The following is a 21781-nucleotide window of genomic DNA, read 5'->3' on the forward strand; positions in this document are numbered from 1 at the left end:
ACATTGATCATTACTTGTCCAATGATATATATGAGGGTGGCAATGTGAACACAAGTAGATAAACTGACATTTCCATGCTCTTCCCAGATCTTCCTGGATCTCTTTTACTGTATCTGTGCTCCCACACCTTTCTGAGTGCTTTTATTTTCAATGACCTGTAGGTGTATTTCCTCCTCAGAGGACTGCCCTGGAGTTACTAGAGTCCCTTTGCACACAGGCTTAGAGATCTGGGAGGGCCTGAATGGTTACCTCTCCCTGGGCAGCCCTTAGTCAATAACTGGATGGGTACAGGCCATGAAAGCCCAGATTCCTTTCCTTGAGTCAAGGTAAACTCTGAGGTATAACTTCCCCTTGAGAGTTCCCCTACAGAATCAGGCTGAAGCTATCCTTTTCCTGAGATCAACCTCCTGCTTGACTTGTCCCTCTTTCCTGTCTATTCCTCATTCCCCTTACCAGTTTCTTTTGGAGCACATCTTTTCTAAGTCACTTGCCCATGAACCCTCATCTCAGGATCTGCTTCTGGGGAACCCAGCCGAAGATATTTGGCATTTCTAGAATATATTTGCAAACTAAGCACTGTGGCTATTTCAAAACCAAAGAGCTTCAGACACTTTTAGGACATCCTGTAGTCAACTGATTGCCTTTATTTGGTACTCAATTAGGACTAACTATTTAAGTATATCAATTCATATTTTCTGTGAAACCTCAACAATGTAAGACATTTTAAAGTTCAGAAATATCTATTCCAAGTCTATATGTCTCTGTGAGAGATAAATAGGATTATCCAAAGGGGAAATAAAATACCTATTGCTCTATACACTGGAAACTTAAATAAATAAATAGGTAGTTATGCATTTGAGAATTCATAGTAATGTGCATGTGTGTTTATGCGTGTGTGTGTGTTTGTGTGTGTATGTGTGTGTGTGCTTATATTTTACAGAATCCTGAAGGAGGCTTGTATGTGGCTGTGACTCGGTTGGCAGGCATCACTGGAGTTGTCATCACATTGTGCCTCATATTAATCATCACCTCCTCTACCAAAACAATCCGGAGGTCTTACTTTGAAGTGTTTTGGTACACGCATCATCTCTTTGTGATCTTCTTCATCGGTCTTGCTATCCATGGAGCTGAGTGAGTGTTTAAAATCTGAAGCCAGGGACTATATGTCCCTCAAATTCTAGGCATGATGCTTTATTAGAGGCATAGTGACCTTCTTGCCTGTGTGTGGTCAGCTTGTCTGCTAAGGGAATGTAAGAGGACAGAGTGTTCAGCTTGATTGGAACCACTCAGCAGCACTTTAGTTTCTTGCATCCATCTAATTGCTATTCGTAGTGTAGGTATTTGTATCAAGCTTGTAAAATATACCAAAGTCGGAGTATCTCTGCAAGTGCATAAAATATGTTGAGAGCACTGGAAGAGTCCTGGATATCTGCAATGATGTCTCCTGTGGCTTAATCACTAGTAAATTAGACTAAACTAGAGGGGTTCATGATTAATCAGGGGTTGCTACAGTTCAATAAATTTTGATTTAAGCCCACAATCATTTATTAGTTGCCTACTGAGTATAAGCACCTATCTCAGGCACTGTGGGAAATACTAGCAGGAAAAATACATGGGTATTGCCTTCAAATATTATAATATAATAATAAAGGTAGTAGTTAACTTCTACTAAGGGTCTGTGCTAAGGGCTTGATATGAAATGTTTCTTTTACTTCCCAAAATGTATACATGTTTTCACTATCCCTTTTACCTGGATATAGTAATTGTAGACAAGGAACCTAAAGCTAAAAAGATTAAAATATGTAGCCCAACCGCCTCAGCTGGTACGTGGCCTAGCTGGGATTGGAGCCCAGAAAGTCTAAAGCAGAGTGTGATAAATGCTCTCTTAAAGACACACAGTGCCTGGGTGTGTGGTTGGGAGAGTTTGCCTTATTGGAAATCCTCTTTAATACCAGGTTTCCTTTTTCTACTCTTTCACACCACATACACACAAAGGCAGGCCTGGGAAGTTCCCTGATGGGTATTAGGGCTCCAGGAAACTAGGGATGGAGGAAGTAGAAGCTCAAGGCTCAGTCTGCTCAGAGCCCAGTTGGCCCAGAGGTGGCCAAGATGTGGGTGTGAAAAGGAGAAGTGTGGGCAGAAGTAGCATTGGGCAATTACTGTGTTCATTTTTAATCTACTTGCTGACTCTGACCCTGATAAACTCTTTCTAAGCACCAAGAAATCAGTGGAGACCAAGAATCTCTTGACTCTCCTAAAGCAATTGAGTATCTTTAAATGGGACTTAGTCATAATGCAGCTGTTTCAGAGAAGCCTAGAGAAGAGAAGGAATTTCTTCCTCTCCCTAGTTTAGTAATCCTACCACTTTCCATTTGTATAGTTTCACAGATATTCATCCTGCTTAGGAGCAGATAGAGGAGATGTATTTACCCCATTGTCCATTTGAGGAAAATCTTCTATTTACTCTGGTTAGTTGATTGCTCACAGTCTCATGGCTATGAAACAGCTGAACTGGGACCAGGCTTCTGGACTCCTGGTCTTAGCACTGAGACGAGAAGGAGAAAAATCAGATTATTTTTCTATCATTTACTTCCCATGAGAACTTGGGCATTTGGAATTTTAATAGTTATTTATTGGACTCTTTGTATCTGACATTTTTTTATACATTATGCCAATTTATTATTAAAATAAACCTTTAATGAGGTACTATTATGCCTATTTTATAGCTGAAGAAATTTAGGCTTAAAAGAAGTTAAGTAATTTGTCTGAGGCCATCAAACTGGTAAAGGGTAGAACTGGGACTTGAACCCACGGCTGTCTGGCTCAAAACAGGATTGTTTTCACGAAAACACTCTGTTTTAAATTATTACTCTCATGTAAAATGGGGATAATAATACTTACCTTTCAGGCTTGTTATGAGGACTGAGATAATTTGTGAATGGTGCCTTTTCCCAAGCATGGCAAATAATAGGTACTCAGTACATGGTAATTCTCTTCCCCAAGACCTAGGGATAGTAAGGGGTGGTGGTTAATGACCTTGAATTGAAACATTCTCAGAATACACCAAATGGCACAATAAATTTTAGGTCTCCAAAATAAACTTTTACAAAGGGCCTTCTGTATTTCTTCTTATATATTCTGAAGACCCTATCATTTATGCTCCTTGAAGTCAGGGACATGAAGAATATCATAATCCCCATAAATTTATGTCTTCTTAAACTGATTTTAACCTTTTGGCTTAATTTGTACAACTTTTGAACCCACAAATAAATCACTTCTGCTAAGTTTCAGAGCTACTGCGTATGACTCTCTGGGTTGTCCCCCATACAAGGGTGCCTGGCCAAGGAGGATAAAATTAGCCCATGCTGTGCTGGCCAAGCCCTTGGAGTGTAAGACTGTCTTCACAGAGGTGGCACCCTTTTCTAATTTGCACAAAGGCCTTGTATGGGCTAGCAGTCGCCCTGTTAGATTTGCAGTTTTTCTGCTTTTTTTGTTTGTAAATGAAAATGACACTGGAGACAGAAGCATGAATTCTCCTTTGAAGAGAACACGTATTGATGATCCAAGACTTAATGTTCCATAACATTACATGTAAATATTCTTTCTGCTATTGTATATATATTTTTTTCTTTTCTGTTGCTGAAGATCACACATTTTCTTCCATTCTTCTAATCTATTCAGAGAGCATAAGATTTTACTTTTAAGTGAAAAGTGTAAGTACTTCAAATATATCCAGATTCTAAAAAAAAAACCTTAATTTCTCATTAATAATTGGTCCAACTCTAGACTTACATTTTTCTTCCAGACGAATTGTACGTGGGCAGACTGACGAGAGTATGAAGCAGCACCATGTATCCGTTTGTAATGAAACAATTGAAGACTGGGGGAAAATAAGCCAATGCCCAATTCCGCAGTTTTCTGGGAACCCTCCTATGGTATGTACAATTCACTGTTGCTATTACAGCTTCATTACTGAAAATCTTCAAACTGTGTCTAAGAATCATGTACAGATGTCATAGAGTTATTCATCACAGATGTCATGGAACACCCAACTCTGCTTTTCTCTGCTGTACCTATTGACCAGAATTGTTTCTTGAAAAATAAGCTTTGCATTGGTCTGCTATCAATGTCCTGATATAAAACTTGGAAAAGCAATATTTTTAAAAGTGCTATTTGCATTCAAGAGGCTCCATATCCTTTCTTCTGGATGTAAAGGCCACGATAACACCAGTTAATGATATTCAGAGAGACATTTAGGGATTCCACCTTGAGCTAAGTTGGATAGCTCAAATAAATCACTTATAAGGAGCTATGAGCCTCTTCAGCCTCTTTAGATACCAGGAAGTAAAACTTTCTATAAGATTTTTGGAGCTGGGGAGGGAATTGATAAGGTGGCACATATGGCTGCCTTTAGGCACCAGGAGGGCCTGTCTATGAGACATAAAGGAGGCAGCACAGTCAGGTTCATACCAACACTCAATGGCATTGGAGGGGAGGCAGGAATGAGGCAAGGGTGACCAAGGAAAAATATAATGAAATATTTCCCTTCTTCTATAGGGAGCCTGAAGGGCTCCATTTTGTATATTCTCAATATCACTGCTCCATAGAATGAGAAGGTGACGCTGTAATCTTTATATCTTTTCCTCCATTGGCAGAAAGTATACTTTAGTGGTTATTGTGCTAGCCATTGGTATAAAACTAGACAAAAATCAACATATATAGGGCTTCTGAAGAAGATTACTATTTTTTCCTTAATTACAGTATAACATAGAGGCAAATTTCCCATCCCATTTTTTCCTTTCTTCTTTCCTACTCTTTTAGCATGGGCATACTCTTCCTCTAGACATGGTGTGCTATCTGAGGACTTAAAATCTTTAATCATCCTTGCCCATTAATGAAGGTAACCAGAAACATCAGTGTACCATCCCCAGTACATGCAAGCATCAATAGGAAGGATAAAGAGGCAACTGTATTGCCAATCCTCTTTGTGGGCTAGGAATCACACATTCTTAGATGACAGCTGAACTCAGAGTACTCCTACTGTGACAGGGATCTATCTCAAAAGAGTTTCTGGGTTTCTGGGTATATTGGAGGCAATATCCAAATCTGGTTCCATTCACTGGGGCCTCATGTTGGTATCCAGGAAACAGATGACGTGAAACTGTTTTAAATACCTATTCCATGAAAACAAAATCCAGCAACAGAACATTCCTGATCTCTGGGATATTTTTCAACTTTGGCTGGAAATGGGGCCATTCAGGTGCTGTCAACTTCTAACAGTTTCCTAAAAAATTAGTTTAGTAGAAAGATCATAAGTAAGACTATGGGAAGCACTTTCTTATTTTTTCTTCTCCTTGGAATCCATTCTACAGAGTCATTGTTGAGATGATATTGCCATCTAAAATTCTTTGCTACTTTTGGTATTAAACTAGGAACCCAACTGGTTGAGTCCCAAGATGGATCTATTTGGCCTACATATGCTTTTGTATAGCCAACAATGCTACAGAGTAATTTCAGGGTTCTGAGGCACTGCATATTCTGACCACAGGGTTATCTAGAGAAATGTGAAAATCTTTCCGTTTGTCCCCATTCAGCAAGTACATTGCATAGCTCCCAAAATTTACCAGAATATTGGAGAAACAGCCAAACTCTTGCACAAAATTTGGCATCTTGCAAAAGATAAACTCAGACTACATGGCTGAGAAAAAGCAATTGCAATGTTGCATTAAAAATATTGTGTTGCTGAAATGCTATCCTTTAGAGAAATGTTAATTCTGAAACCAATCTTGCTCTGTTGTAGGGTTATTGCAACTGCAGTTGTGACACTGAGAGGAAATCCCATGCTTATGAACAGTTCCTCTTGGGAAAGTTTCATGCTGCAGATACAGTTCCGTAATGCGACTAAAAATACTGCATTTTTCTGGTTCAAAAATTATATTAATTTCAGATATATTCATACATCATATCATAGAAGAAATTTTCTTCTCTAATGTCAAATATGTAAATTAGTCTACCAAGATTAACTTGACTTCTAAAATATTTTCTTCCTCTGAATCTTTTATTAGCTGTCACCCCTTAACACATCTCATTTTCATTTTTGCTCTGATTACAGACTTGGAAATGGATAGTGGGCCCCATGTTCCTGTATCTTTGTGAGAGGTTGGTCCGGTTTTGGCGATCTCAACAGAAAGTGGTCATCACCAAGGTATTGGATGGTTTAGGAATTACTAGTATTCAGTATTTAACTATAAAATGGACGACTCTACCCAAGTTCTCTATATCATTGGTCTGAGTGATCGTTTACTCAGTTTCTTTTGATTAAACTTAGGGCAGAGAGAAGACCTATAGTTTATTTCAATGTACTTAGCTTGATAATCAAATGGTTGGACCTTTAACAGGGGAAAATAGAAGTTACCATTTTCTGTGTTAAAATGAAGCCACATGACTTGTGTGTGTGTGAATATTTCTCTCTCTCTCTCTCTCTCTCTCTCTCTCTCTCTCTCTGTGTGTGTGTGTGTGTGTGTGTGTGTATGTGTGTGTGTGAGTGAGTGTTTATGGGGGAAAGAGCATAGACACATTGTGTGGTTAATTAAGAATGGAAAAGGAAAAGAGGTGAATTCAAAAGGGCATAAATTGAGTCTTAAAATATTCAGATGCCCAAAGAACCAGGGAGCCAAGGATAGGTCTGATTGAGGTTGAGATAGTTTTCTAGGTCGACTTTACCTCCTTTTCTGTGTTTTACATGCAATCATAGAATATCAGAGTTGAAGTGCTCAAAGTCTCAACCAAGTTAGTAACTAAGCTACATCTCAAATTCAGTCCTAACTCCAAATCTAGAGTAGCTTTCCCCCAACTCTTCTCTAAGCTGTTTCTCATCACAAAATAAATAAATATCCAACTAAATAAATATAAATGGAAACTTCTTGTTATAATTTCAGAGAACACCAGGCAAGAATATTTTTATCAAATACAATTTAATTCAATTCAACTCAGTTCAAAAAGTACTTGCCAAAAGCCTACTATGGGTTGTTTTTGCAAAACATGCAAAGTCTTCCTGTCCTCCACCCTAGCTTTCCTCATTTGGCATTATGGAGGGTTATGGTGAAGTTAGTTCAGCTGGCATTGAAAGTCTTGAAATATAGGAAGCCAAAATAGTTCTTCTTTTATGATATTATATTGTATTATAAGAAAAATCTCATAGATCAGCAAAAAGAGCTGCTACAAAATTTCCCTTATTAGACTAGAGACTACTGAACCAGACAAGTATTTCCTTTCAACATACAAAGTGTGAAGAAAATAGGTATTCATTTTCTTCTCATATAAGCTAATATAACAAACAAGATGTTATTTGAAAGTATTCCAGTGAGAATGCTGTGTGCTAGTACTTCTTATTTAGTTAAATCCCATTTGTGCCTGTGGTGGCAAAATTGCAATGTGGTAAAAATTGTTTTCACCACACGAAATTGCAACATGGTAAAAGAATTTTCAATGTAATTTTCATTTTCTGTTTTCAAAATGAAGCTTTACAACTCTTTATTTTAGAGCAGAAGGGAAGTTGGCTATAGCTTTATCATATAAGATGCATTTAAATCATAAGTTTTGGAAATGTTTAATAATTGCTTATTAAAGGAATTTCCCACTCTTCCACAACTCCCTGCTGGCAAAAAAAACAAAACAAAAAAAACAAAAAACAAAAACACAGCAATATCAATAAACCTTAGGAAGCTGCTATTTTGTTTCTGTTGATTTTTCTTTCTTTTGATGTCCCTTGGTCTATCTTTAGTTATACATATAAAGTTCTTCTAGACATGTTCGTAATCAATAAAGAAACAGTATATTACTTTCTGTGTTGGTCTTTTTGTGTTCAATTAAATGTTTATCCACTCATTAGTTGATGAGACATTTGGATTGTCTCCTGTTTTGTTTTGCTTTTGTTGTTGTTTATTTTTGCTGTAATCAATAAAGCTGCTATGAACATTTGTTTACATGGACAATGAGAATGGCAATCAGTGGGTAGGATCTGGCTTGGGGAGAGATGGATGAGAGAGAAGTGTACAACAAATGCATGGAATCAGGCAGTTTTCAGGGATGATTCAGGACAAAGACAAACCCCCAGTTGGGCTTGGTTTGGGGGATGTTACTACATAACTAGCCAATAGGATCTCCTTTTTCTTCTATCTAGTTGCTAAGGCCCTCTCTCATTCCCTGGGGAGATAGGAAGGATGAGCAAGAAACCATCACTTTTTTTTTTTTTGGTACCTTCCTTGACTTCTGAGAGAAAAAAAAATCAAAATTGGTTAATATATTAGGTTGGATTCCTTGGTAAAGACTCTGAGACAGAACTTCATGTATAAGGTTTCCAGGGACATGTTTCTCAGGAGATGAACCTGGAAAGGAAGTAAGAAAAGCAGGATTGGGAAGAGAGAAAAGCTGACCACAATGTGTTTGCCACTGTGGCCTCAGATGATCCTACAGGGAGTACTAGAGTTGGGATGGCCCCTCTGAGTTGTGCCAAATTAAAGAGAAGGGACTAGGCCTTTGTATTCCTTCATCAGCCCATCAATGGTCATGGGCTACAGCCCAGGGTAATTCCCAGTGACAGACACATCTGCTGGAGGAACTGCTGTGTTGGCCGTGAAGTGGAGATCTGGGTGGGGCATCTTAGTTCAACTTTTTATCCATATGGACACCAAAAAGGCAAGAGTTCAGGAAAAGTGGCATTTCCAGACACATTTTTTGTTCCATAGGTGGTCACTCATCCTTTCAAAACTATTGAGCTACAAATGAAGAAGAAGGGCTTCAAGATGGAGGTGGGACAATATATTTTTGTCAAGTGCCCCAAGGTGTCCAAGCTGGAGTGGCACCCTTTCACACTGACCTCTGCCCCTGAGGAAGACTTCTTTAGCATCCATATCCGCATCGTTGGGGACTGGACAGAGGGGCTGTTCAATGCTTGTGGCTGTGATAAGCAGGAGTTTCAAGATGCCTGGAAACTACCTAAGTGAGTACAATGTGCATATTGCAAAGGTGCATGAGTTCAGGAAAAATGACACTAAATAGTTTCTTTCCCCCTGTATTTCACAAGTTTCTGACAAAACACACAGGTTCTAAGAATATAGGTAGCTATTTCTGTGTTCCTCATTTCATGTGTGTGGTGTGTTTATGCATATTTTTATAATCCTTATGTGAAATATAAAACATTTGAATCAAATATTAGTAAAGAATAATCGCAAATTCCTTTAAATATGTAAGAATCAAGGCCAAGTTATATTAACTTCCCTAACAAACAAAATTGTAGTGTATCACACATATTTACTTACATTTTAATTGGCATAATTTATTTGAGGGTAAATGCCATACATTATTTCCTTTGTCTCTTCTTCCCCACATGCCCATCACTGGGTCAGTCAGTTAGGTGCTGAATAAAAATTTGATAGCTTGTTGAATAATTCAATGAATAGACAAATGAAAAGTAGGGATATTAAAGCTACAAGATGTTATGATGTAGAAATTCTCACTTCATTGCTAAATGTGAGCAGGAATTTCTAGTGTGGAATGTCCCGGAAAGAGATACAGACATGTGTGTATGAGTATTTGGGTGTGGGTGCAGATGTGGTTGTGTAGGTGTGGGAGGTTGTGGGTGTTGTCCTTGAAAGCAGCTGGAGAGATGAAAAAATACATGGGCTGAGTTACCAAATGTTTTCAGCCAAAAATTCCTTTTCTTACTTTCAACCCCGATGTTGGCACTAAGTTGGTCACTTGAAAGCTAGCTCATAGAAGAAAGTACCCCAGAGATAAATTGATCCAGTTTGAATTGACATATTACACATCCCCAAAAATAATGGGTGTCCCATCTCACCTGAAGAGCAGCATGACTCTGTAACTATCTCTTCCCCATTTCCCTTCAGGATAGCGGTTGATGGGCCGTTTGGCACAGCCAGTGAAGATGTGTTCAGCTATGAGGTGGTGATGTTAGTGGGAGCAGGGATTGGAGTCACACCCTTCGCATCCATTCTCAAGTCAGTCTGGTACAAGTATTGCAATAATGCCACCAATCTGAGGCTCAGAAAGGTAAGTTTCTTCATTTTTGGAGGGTCTGGAGGAGCAGTAACTACACTCTGCTGAGTGAGGCCTGAGAGCACCTTCAGGGCTGAGGCTGGCAGAGACCAGACCATGGGAAGTGAAGAAAAGCTTTGGGTGGTTCGGGAGAGGAAGGTTTTTCTTCAAAGGACTATTTGATAAGTTCAATATGCTTCTATATAAGCAAGCCTATTAGTGAATGGAATATACTATATTTGTATGATTTTACTGGAAATTCAAAAGAAAGAAAGTTAGGGAAAAAAATATAGTATTCATGACTCCAACCTAATAGCTATCCTTTTTGTACATTCTTTTCTAATATTTTCCCATGATTATATAGTTTTAGAAAGTTGTAAATATTGAGTATGTATAATCTCATATCCTGATTTTTAAAAAATATTATAGAAAGTGTTTTCCAGTGTTGTCACAGGCTTTATAATGATGATTTTTAATGATTCTTTCATGTTCCATTGAGAGGACATAAAATAATTTTTCTATCATCCTGTGTTAGATATTGAGATTGATTCAATTTCTAGCCCCCAATACTTTTTTTTTTTTTTTTTTTGCATTCTCCCTTTACCTTTACCTCTTTTCTATGTGGAGGAGGTGTGAGTAGAACTATTTTTCTTTTCAGGAACTCATGAATGTCTGGCAGGAGCAGGCAGGGAAGAAGTCCTATGGCAGTCACTGTTAGTCTAGATTCCAGTGACCTGGCCTTTCTGAGAGGAAGGCCAATGGAAGTCAGGGATTCTGGGAGAGTAAGAGCAGATCCAGTGGGAAAGTTGGTGAGCCAATAGATTTTTCTTAAGCTTTGTATGTCTGAGGCCAAGTTATTTATTTACTGCCCTGTCAGTATGAAGACCAGAGAAGGTTTATGTGAACTAGCCTGTGAAATGTCCAGCCTATGAAATGAAAATCTATGTTTCTAGGCATTCTGAGCATCAGGAAAAAGTTCTGGGGACAGTGGAAATCCACATGTTCATGCTGATAGGGCCTATCCAAATATAATCTACTTCACCATCCATCCCTCTTTCAGATCTACTTCTACTGGCTATGCCGGGACACACATGCCTTTGAGTGGTTTGCAGACCTGCTGCAGCTGCTGGAGACCCAGATGCAAGAGAGAAACAATGCAGATTTCCTCAGCTACAACATCTATCTCACTGGCTGGGATGAATCTCAGGTGAGGACGAGATTCAAAGCCTCACATCCTTCCCAGAGTGTCCAGGGCTTACTCATTTGCCCTTAGTTACTGGTGTGTCTTGTGTACTCTTTTTTTTTTTTTAAGAGTGGTTAATAGATTAGGGTGATCTAGCCCATTCACTCTTATTCAGTATCCCTACTGATGTTTAGACTATTGAGAGTATATTCAAAGCTAAGAAGCCTATGAAGAAATAAAAGCCATGACTTTGACATTATCAGAGCAATGCTTCCACTAGGGGTCTCAACAAGGTAGACAAGATGATCCACCAGGTTATGGGGGGAAAATCACCTCTCTCTCTCTCTCTCTCTCTCTCTCTCTCTCTCTCTCTCTCTCCATATGCCTGAGACTGGGTAATTTATAAAGAACAGAAATTTATTTTCTCACAGTTCTGGAGGCTGAGAAGTCCAAGATCAACATGCTAATAGGTTTGTTTGTTCAGTGAGGACTACATTCTCTGGAGGGTAGAAATGCTGTGATCTCATATGGTAGAAGACAGCTTGCTGAATGCTGCGTGAAGCTTCTTTATAAATAAAGGCCTTAATCCCATTCACGAAGGATGAGCCCTTATGTCCTAATCACCTTTTAAAGGCCCCACCTCTTAATATTAATCATATTGGCAGGCCCCACCTCTTAATATTAATCATATTGGCAACACCTACATTTTGGAGGGGACACATCCAAACCATAACAGCTGGCTGTATATGGGCATTGGCTCCTCAACCCTGGGCATCTTTCACATGCACCCTGTCACTATGAAGCCTGATTTTTCATTTGGGTTTTGACATGTTGTTTATCATAGATTCTCCAAGTCTTAGAAAAGTAGGCAATGTAGATCCAAGGACACATGACCATAAGAATTGCTGCTACGGAAAAAGTGGCTTCAAGACGCCACTTCTGCAATTTAAAAACAAAATGGAAAAAAAACCAAAAATGCTTTGTTAAAAATGAAACTCAGGGCTGGGCATGGTGGCTTATGCCTGTAATCCTAGCACTCTGAGAGGCCAAGGAGGGAGGATTGCTTGAGCTCAGGAGTTCAAGACCAGCCTGAGCAAAAGCAAGACCCCCACATCTACTAAAAATAGAAAAATTAGCCTGGCATAGTGGTGCGCACCTGTAGTCCCAGCTACTCAGAAGGCTGAGGCAGGAGGATCGCCTGACCCTAGGAATTTGAGGCTGTAGTGAGCTACGATGATGCCATTGCACACTACCAAGGGTGACAAAGCAAGACTCTGTCTCAAAAAAAGAAAAATGAAACCCAGGGAAAAAATATATAATATATAATTTATATAACATATAAATTATTTTATAGTTTGTTATTTTAAAAAGCCAGGCACAGTTTTTCAAATGGGCAATATATTTGCATTGAAGAAATAATTATTAATATTTTTCTTTGCAAGAAAAGATTATTAAACCAGAGTGGCCACCTTGTTTAACCTCCTCTATCCCCATCATCCATCCAGTGAATTTAAAATCTGATTTACTTTTAAAGAAATAATTTGAATTTACTACGTTTATGAAAAATACCTGTTGTTCGAGGTGAGCTCCCGCCCCAGAATAATAGCAGAAAAACAACTTATGACTGTATACACATCACACCCACATCCATACACATGGACTAGCTTTAGGCCTCATTTAGTGCCTCCTGTTACTAAAATATTAGTGCATTTTAGTCTGTAATTGTTTCAGTTCTTAGTGATTCTCTCAAAGGGTGGGAGCATATAAGGGCGAAAAGAGAAAGTCAAATGTAGAGTAGAGAGAAAAACAGTGAGACACCACCCACCCTTCAATGCCTAACTCAAATGCTGCGGCCCTAAATCTTCCCCTATTCTCTCACTCCACCTCCTTTCTTTGTTCTTATTAGAATGTTTATGCCTCTTCCATGGCACTCATCACATGGTGTTCTACATACAGGGTTATTTATATTTATACTTAGGGACTCTCTTTCTAGATTGTAAATTGCTTGAGGGAGACCCAGTTTGTTCATCTTTGTTTACCTTTTAGCCTTCAGCAGGGTGCCTCAGTTTAGAAGGGGTAGTAAGAGCTTGATCTGTGAATTATGTAAATACATCTGTATGTGCTTTTACAGAATGTCTCCTTTTTCTGAATTCATGTCCTTTCCTGCAGGCCAATCACTTTGCTGTGCACCATGACGAGGAGAAAGATGTGATCACAGGCCTGAAACAAAAGACTTTGTATGGCCGGCCCAACTGGGATAATGAGTTCAAGACAATTGCAAGTCAACACCCTAAGTAAGCAGGTCCCCACCATGGTGTTCTTGAGGCTTGTGATTTGCCTAAAGCAGCAGCTCCCAATCATGGCTAGACTTGTATATTCTAGAAACTCAAATACCCATATTACTATATAAAGGTTGAATTCATGCCCAAATGGAAGGGTCTAGATATCTCTAATTTTAAGAGGGATCTTTAAATCATACCAAAATTACCTAGAGAGTTGTAAAAAATAAAGATTCCCAGGTCCCTACGTCATACTTTCTCTACCTGCTCATCCCAAGTAGGGCCATAATTTAGTTCTTTTCTTTAGTCTCCTAAATTTCATTAATATATCTACTTCTTTTAAAGATTCAAATGTTTTATACTTATTATTAAAAAGACACTTTCCTCATTTTCAGTTATATCTTCTGGATCTAAGATCATAAGTTGACAGATGTCCCAAGTCCCTTTCTGCTTTCACCAAAGCTTTACTCACTATAAAACCTTGAAGGGGATCCCCTATATTTCAAGAACACATGAGAAACATGAGAGATCACCATAAACAGACCCTTTAGACCATTGCTTCTTACACTCTCATGAGCATACAAATCACCTGGAGATCTTTTTAAAATGCAGATATTGATTTAGTAGGTTTGGGATGAGGCCAGGGAATCTACATTCTTAAAGGACTAATGCCAAGGCTACTGATCTGAAACCACACCTTAAACAGCAAAACTTTAGACTCCAAAATTCAGAGGAATGAAGCCACACCAAACTGGTAGCAGAGTTGGTGTATCTAAAGCAGGTTTGCTCCTGATTTCAAGATGCCAGAGAGGGCATGGGGGCATAGGGCCCGGAAGGGAAGTAGCCCACAGATTCATGAACTCACCACCATTTTCTCTGTGGTAGAAGTTTCTAAAAACCTTGCGTGGATTCCTTTCTTCCAGGGAATTCAGCTACCTTTTGAATTATCTAGCTGCCCCCACAAACGGGGCAGAACCACACTCCACCAGAGTGATCCGAACTCCTTGACATTTGTGGAAAAGACAAAGACGCAAAGGGAACTCTGCCCTGGGGCTTCATATTGATAGGAAATTCCCCACCTGCTTTGTAGTCTATCTCATCCCAAAGCCTGAAACTGTCTTTTTTTTTTTTTTCCCCAAAAGTACCAGAATAGGAGTGTTCCTCTGTGGACCCGAAGCCTTGGCTGAAACCCTCAGTAAACAGTGCATCTCCAACTCCGAGTCTGGCCCTCGTGGAGTTCACTTCATTTTCAACAAGGAAAACTTCTAAATCGTCTCTTCCATAACAAATCAATGTGCATTATGCTGCCAAATGCCCAAATAATGCTAGTTGATAAGTTCTCCTTGCTAAAAAAAGGAAAAAAAAAACAACAGGGGAAAAGAGAGAGAAAAAGAAACTATAATGTAATAGCTTTCCCTGAAGGGAATGTCAAATTGTTTGATAGTGATAAATTACGTTTGTATGGAGCTCTGTGGTTTTCAGAGCACTTTTATATACATTTCATTTTTCCTCTCAGTAATGTCAGAGGAAGGTAAGGCAAAGATTTCTGGACTCATTTTTTTTTTTTTTTTTTTTTTTTTTTTTTTTTTTTTTGAGACAGAGTCTCGCTTTGTTGTCCAGGCTAGAGTGAGTGCCGTGGCGTCAGCCTAGCTCACAGCAACCTCAAACTCCTGGGCTCCAGTGATCCTTCTGCCTCAGCCTCCCGAGTAGCTGGGACTACAGGCATGCGCCACTATGCCCGGCTAATTTTTTATATATATATATCAGTTGGCCAATTAATTTCTTTCTATTTATAGTAGAGACGGGGTCTCGCTCTTGCTCAGGCTGGTTTTGAACTCCTGACCTTGAGCAATCCGCCCGCCTCGGCCTCCCAAGAGCTAGGATTACAGGCGTGAGCCACAGCGCCCGGCCCGGACTCATTTTTGGTATAAAAAAGAAGGGCTCAAAACGGTTCAGTAACTTTCCCAAGATTATGAAGCTGAGACCAGATCTAGGCCACCTGACTCCAGGTTTGATAGTCTTTCCACAATGACAAACTGCTTCAAAATGGGATTTCATACTCCCCGAAAGAAGGAGTAAGCCAAGGAGTGGCTGTTCATTTTCCATTTTGTGTCATTTTGTCATCAGTATTATACTGAAGGAAATTTTCCAGATAGGAGATAATTCATACTGAGAGTGATTGAACACTTGGTAACTTGGTAGTGACTGTATTGACATCTGAGCATGCTCCAGTTTACCAATACTGCAGCCTAACTGGATGAGAGATTTTTCCTACAAAAGAATACTAGTCTGATTAGATTTAATGTAATATTCAGCATTTATCATGGTACTCTGCAGAGTGGGTATTTAAGGAAAGTTTGTTGAATGAATGAATAAGATGATATTTAGAACCATTCAGTGCCGGGCTAGAATGAATTTGAAGCCTTAAACAGAATTATCTAAGGAAATAACTTCAGCTACTCTTGTGGACCAAAGGAACTTGATTCTCCCCAGGGTCAAAGACAGGCTAAGGATACTAACCAATAGGATGACTGGAGGGACCCTCAGGTTCTTATTTGAAGCATGGAGAAAAGAAGGATGGAGGCAAAGAATTGATCTCCTGCTGTTACTCTGGTTGGCTCCTCTAGTCCTGCTCTCTGTGCTGTGAAATAAACGCAGACTGATTTCCTGCCTGAGACATTCTATACCAGCCAGCCCTTGTGAATTCTGAACTTAAGAATTGTGACAAATATGTATTTGATATGCTCATTTCCTTTAAATAGCTTCCACCCCTTGTTTTACTTCCACACACACACAAAATGGATCTTATGTGTGTAGCTAATAGTTTATTTTTATTATATCATCATCATCCTGAAGTTGACATCCTGAAAACTAAAATATCTAATTTACTGAGTAGAGATTGAATTTACTCCCAATAGAATGTTCTGGATATCTATGATATCAAAAGAGAGTCTCTATATCACTGTTAGTGTGGATAGGAGTAATTTTTTTTTTCTTTGAACCGCTCCCATTTCTGGGAACTAAAAAAATGGCTTTATTTGCCCCACCCCCTGAAGACACAGAGTTTTAAGAAATCTTCAACTTTGGTAATGAGGAAGAAAGAGAAGGGAGGAGGGCAGGAGACTGGGCTAGGAGGAAATGGAAAGGAGGAGAAGAGAACAGAAGCGGAGAGTAAGAGAAAGCAAAAAAGACAAAAAGGAAAGGGAGGGGAATGGGGTCTCACTTAGGTCAATTCCTACCCCAAATATCTTAAAGTTTTGTGTGTACTGAGTATAATTGAATGAGGCATAAACATGTCCATCTTATTTTGATTACATATGGTATTGAATCTTTTGAAATCGGGTCACAAATTTTGATGCTAAGAGGTCATAATTGGGGGATTGGGATGAACTAAGTAAGAACTCAGTTGTTCCTTGTCATACCACTGTTTCCTTGGCCTCCCAGGATCCTCAGGGAACTGAGGGTTGGTTCTGACAAATAAGGCCTGCTGTGTCAATGTCACTTCTCCAAAATGTACCAGGAGGTTTCTGCTTAGAGAAACTTAGGTGGAGCCTGTTCACAGGTCTGTGTGCACTCCAGGTATCAGTTCATTCATTCAACAAATATTTATTGTGTTATTACTATGACTCAGGCTCTGCATTTATAGTTTCAATTCTTTACACCAACCTATGTGCAGGACAGGAGCAACCTCAGTTATAAGGTGTCTGAGAATATTGGCCCTTTCTAACCTGTGGCAGGAGTAAAATCAGCTCCAAACCTTGCCTTGAGAATGTTTCTCCAGGGCTTTTTATCTTTGACACCAACTTAGTTATCAAAATAGAGAGATCTGCCCTGTGTTATCTTGGTTATGAGATGAAAAATGAGTGTAAATGTGCTTGTTACTATAAAAGCTTCCTTCTCTATTTTTATTCCAAGCTACCAGTCGCCAGCCACCAGCCCCTAGCCGCCAGCTGCCAACGCAGCATTTTTAGTACTTAGTGTTTAGCATTTAGTAATAGGTACCGAGAGAATGATGAAGCATTGTTATTAATCTCAAGGCTATGAAGGCTTTTCCTAGTTCTCCCGCTTTTGCAATATGTGTTTATGAAATTTGAATACTTGCAGGCATTGTATGTGAATAGTTTTGGGTGGCACCTGGGAGATAATTCCTAGGAAGAACTGTTAAAACTCTGCTCAACTATTAAAATTAATAAGCTCTCTCTGTGTCTGTGTTACTCATTTTGGTATTAAAAAGGGTGAATTCAGCTAAGCAAAGATTTTCTTTTCTGGCGTGGGGTTGAGATTCTCTGTGTTTCTGTATATGACATGCCACACACTGCACAGTTTATGGATTTGGAAGGAAAAACTGAGGATTATGTTCTGTGCTAATGTCCTGGTGATTCTCACAACACTGATATAAGGGTCAAGGGAATGTCACTTCACATCATAGACAGAATGTTAAAGATAGAGAAGACCAGGTATGACCTCCCCCCCATTTCTACTAATCTTTCTAAATTCCCAATTAGGTGCCATTAAGTCAGACTGTGGGCATATATGCTCATGGTTCTGTATTGCCCACTGTTTTAAATGAGTCAGCCAGTTATGCCACCCTCAGTTTAGGAAATGCATAGGGGTGTGGACGTGATAGGTTCCTCTTGGGAGTCAGCAAGTGCTGCCATGGAGGGAAAGGACATTACCTAAAACAAATAATAATAATAGAAATAGTTAGCATTTAGTAAACATCGCCCACTATGCCAAACATTTTACATACACTTCAGTTAATCCCTCAGTAACACTGCAAGTAAGTCATTTTATCCCAATTTTATTAATAAGAAAACTGAGTCTGAAAGAGGATGAGTGATAAGCAAAGGTCCCCACAATTGCTTAGTGACTATGTCAACATTAGATCCACATGTTTCTGGTGACAAACTCCATGTTCTTTATACTATCCTAGTAGATTAGACAAGGTGGAAGTAATCCAAGATATTTTCAAAGCAATGTGCTAGGTACAAATTACACACCAAGAAGGGCTGGGTAACAGTGCTGGCATAAACTCCCAGTTTATACCATTTAAGTATCTTGGTATCTTAGTTTAGAAACACTGGTTAACCTGATTCATGCTAATTTTTACTTTTAAATTAAGATAAAATAGAACCTATCAAGAAAGGCAGTTATTTTGCTTGGAGAAAAGAAGGCTCTAGGGTGACTCAATAAGATTTATTAAATCTACCTTTTCATTTATATTTATTTTCTTTATAAACTATTTCTGTTTTTCAGAGAATGGCCAGTTATTGTCCATATTGTGCATGCATGTGTGTGTACGAAGTAAAATTGGATGCGAAAGAAGCTGAATTATAAGAGGACAGAATTTTTCAACTGTAAATGCTGTTAGGCAAAAAACAAATTGCTGACAGAGGGTAGGAAATCTGACTACTAGAGATATCTAAAATGTGGAAAAACATCAACCAGATGGCCTGAAATTTTTTAAGACTGTAGTCTTTCTTATCTCACTGTGGTGGTAGTCTAAGGAATTGGATATTCCAGTTAATAATTATTGCTAATAGATTAGTAATTTTCAAGGAATTGGGATACTATAAACTATAAGAAGAAAGAAACTCTTGACAGGTACTGTTTTGTGGATAAAAAGAAGTACTAGGAAAGGTTGCACATGAGCAGAAGACACTGCGAGTTTATTCTCTGGATCTTACTCTGAGAACTGATGACAAGAAGATTATGTCTGTCTGACTTTTGAAAATATTAATAACCCAGAGCATTACATTCTAAAACTTCATCCTTCAAGGAAGACTGCTCCAAAGACAGCAAACCTGATTTATATAAAGAATTAAGGTCAACAGATCTTCATAAATCTTAAAATTACATTAGACTATTAAGTAATCAGCAAGTTTACCATTATGTTAGATCACTCGATTGCTAAACATCACTTCCTCTTTTCAGTAATGCAATTCCCAATTAAGTAATAACAAAATTATTAACCCACCCATGCTCATGGAAAAAGTTAAACACCACTTTTTCTGGTCAGGTGGGGGCAAGTCAGGGCATAAGGAATGAATCACCTTTTTTCTTCCCAAGAGATTTCAGAACAAATCTTAGAGATCCTGGTGCTGGTTGATAAGAAAAAAAAAAAAAAAATCATGCTACCTAAATATCTCCTTGGAACAGCTAATGTGCTGTATTGGCTGAAAATCACCAGGGCACACTATTGAGATAGTAGTTATTTCAGGCCAAGCTACTGAAGTCCAGCAGAGCTATCTGATCATCCTGTTTTCCATTTGGGGGCTCTGCATCACCTCTGGCTAAAACATCACACTCAGACACCTGTGATGTCAACTTCCTGCTGTATTTATTACTCAGTGTTTCATTCTTCCAGGGAAAATATGCCTATGGCTTTATTGAGATCAAAACAACAGCAAGTTTGACTATGTCAACTCACAAAGAAAGTCAGTTATAAAACAGACTTTAAGAATATTTGAGTTTTTGCACTTTTTTCCTTTATAGGAAATAATTAACAAACTTTACTTTCTACTTGGTATACATAAAAATACATTTTTTAAAAAATTCAGGATATTATGGGGGTACATTTTTGTTACATGAAATGCATTAGCCTCGCTCAAGCTAGGGCCACAAGTGTGTCCTTCCCCCATATGGTGGGCCCCATCTCCATTAGCTGTGGGTTTACCCACCTCCCCACTCTACCCCCCACCCCCCTATCCAGCCAGCACCCAGTGAGTATTACTACCATGTGAGCACCTTAGTGTTGATCAGTTAGCACCAGTTTGATGGTGAGTACATGTGGTGCATGTTTTTCCATCCTTGTGATACCTCACTTTGAAGGGTGGGCTCAATCTCTATCCAGGAAACTATAAGAGGTGCTACATCACCATTGTTTTTGTAATTGAGTAGTATTCCATGGCATACATATACCACATTTTATGAATCCACTCATGTACTGATGGGCATTTGGGTTGTTTCTACAATTTTGCAATTGTAAGTTGTGCAGCTATAAACATTAGAGTGCAGATGTCTTTTTTATAGAATGTCTTTTTTTTTCCTTTGGATAGATGCCTAGTAGTGGAATTGCTGGATCAAATGGTAGTTCTATTTAAAAATACATTTTGAGAAATCTGCTTTCTCTTTAAGATACTGTGTATCAAAGGATGAGGAGATGAGACTGGGTTGGGTGAGTGTAGCAAATAGATGATATCAGCATTATTGTAAGGAAAAAACAAGATAGGGAATATTAAAATGAATAGAATGGCTATTTTTCCTTGCTTTAAAAAAAAGTAAATAATGCTTAAATTGGTTGCAAATTAGCCCAAATATTTTACTTCTCCGTGTTTACATGTCCTCGGCAATATGACTTTGAAGTTTCTTCCAATATGATGAGGAGTCCATTTGCTCACTCCTTGAATGGGGCTATACTTGTAACATGCACTAACCAATAGAATGCAGAAGAATCGATATGTGAGTTCCAGAGTCTAGGCTTCAAGAAATCTGGCATTCTTCTGTTCTCTTTTTTGCTCCTCTACTTTTCCATGATGGTATGCTCAGGTTAGTCCACTCAAGGGGCAGATCTGTGGATTAGGAGCAGAGACAGTCTAATAGTCCCAGTCAAGATCTCAGACATGTGAGAGAAAGCCCAAGATTAACAAAACTGCCCAGTCCACCAACAGCTGACTACGGATGCATAAGTGAGCCCAGCTCACATTGACAGAAACATCCAGATGACCTGTAGATGCATGAGAAATATTAAATGGTTGTTGTTTAAAGGCACTAACTTTAGGGTAGTTTGTTATACAACAAAGCTACTGATACAAATGGTCTCAAAAATTGTTGAAAGGGGTGGAGGGGTCCAGGGTGAGAGCTGTGGGTGATTATAGTCTTACTTTCACCACATGACAAACTTTTGTGTAGATTACCATAAAGACTGTATTAGCTTCTCTATGAGGAAAAGACTACATGCCCTAATTTTTCATGACTTATGCAGAGTCATACATGTTTGGAAAGTACAAAAGTTCCTCAGCTTAGATCAAAGGTGTTGCCATCCAGAAAGTACAGGTAATTTATTTCAATTCTACTCCAATAATTAGTACATTGTTCCATCTGTGTAGAAACATATCTGAAATAATAGTAAGAACTGTGGATAAGGGTATAAGGAAGTGTGTGTGCAACTAAAATAGAACTCACAACCACAAACAAGTACAACAAACTGTAGCAAAGGCAGTCAGAAATTCACTCGGAGCTTTTGTGTACTTGCCACAACCAG

At 38.8% G+C, this 21781-nt stretch overlaps 1 protein-coding gene across 1 annotated transcript in view; it reads left to right on the forward strand.

Annotated features, from left to right (window-relative positions):
• Window positions 1–17719, forward strand: part of CYBB (cytochrome b-245 beta chain) — a 31555-nt gene extending 13836 nt beyond the window's left edge. Inside the window, exons 6-13 of the mRNA XM_012736664.3 lie at window positions 941–1131; window positions 3806–3935; window positions 6113–6205; window positions 8748–9001; window positions 9909–10071; window positions 11117–11263; window positions 13409–13533; window positions 14661–17719. Of these exons, the coding sequence (XP_012592118.1) occupies window positions 941–1131; window positions 3806–3935; window positions 6113–6205; window positions 8748–9001; window positions 9909–10071; window positions 11117–11263; window positions 13409–13533; window positions 14661–14787 (1230 nt within the window). The 3' untranslated portion in view covers window positions 14788–17719. The remainder of the gene's footprint in view (window positions 1–940; window positions 1132–3805; window positions 3936–6112; window positions 6206–8747; window positions 9002–9908; window positions 10072–11116; window positions 11264–13408; window positions 13534–14660) is intronic.
• The last annotated feature ends 4062 nt before the right edge of the window (window positions 17720–21781 follow it).

This window comes from Microcebus murinus, chromosome X (assembly GCF_040939455.1).
Source record: "Microcebus murinus isolate Inina chromosome X, M.murinus_Inina_mat1.0, whole genome shotgun sequence".
In the NCBI taxonomy this organism is placed as follows: Eukaryota; Metazoa; Chordata; class Mammalia; order Primates; family Cheirogaleidae; genus Microcebus; species Microcebus murinus.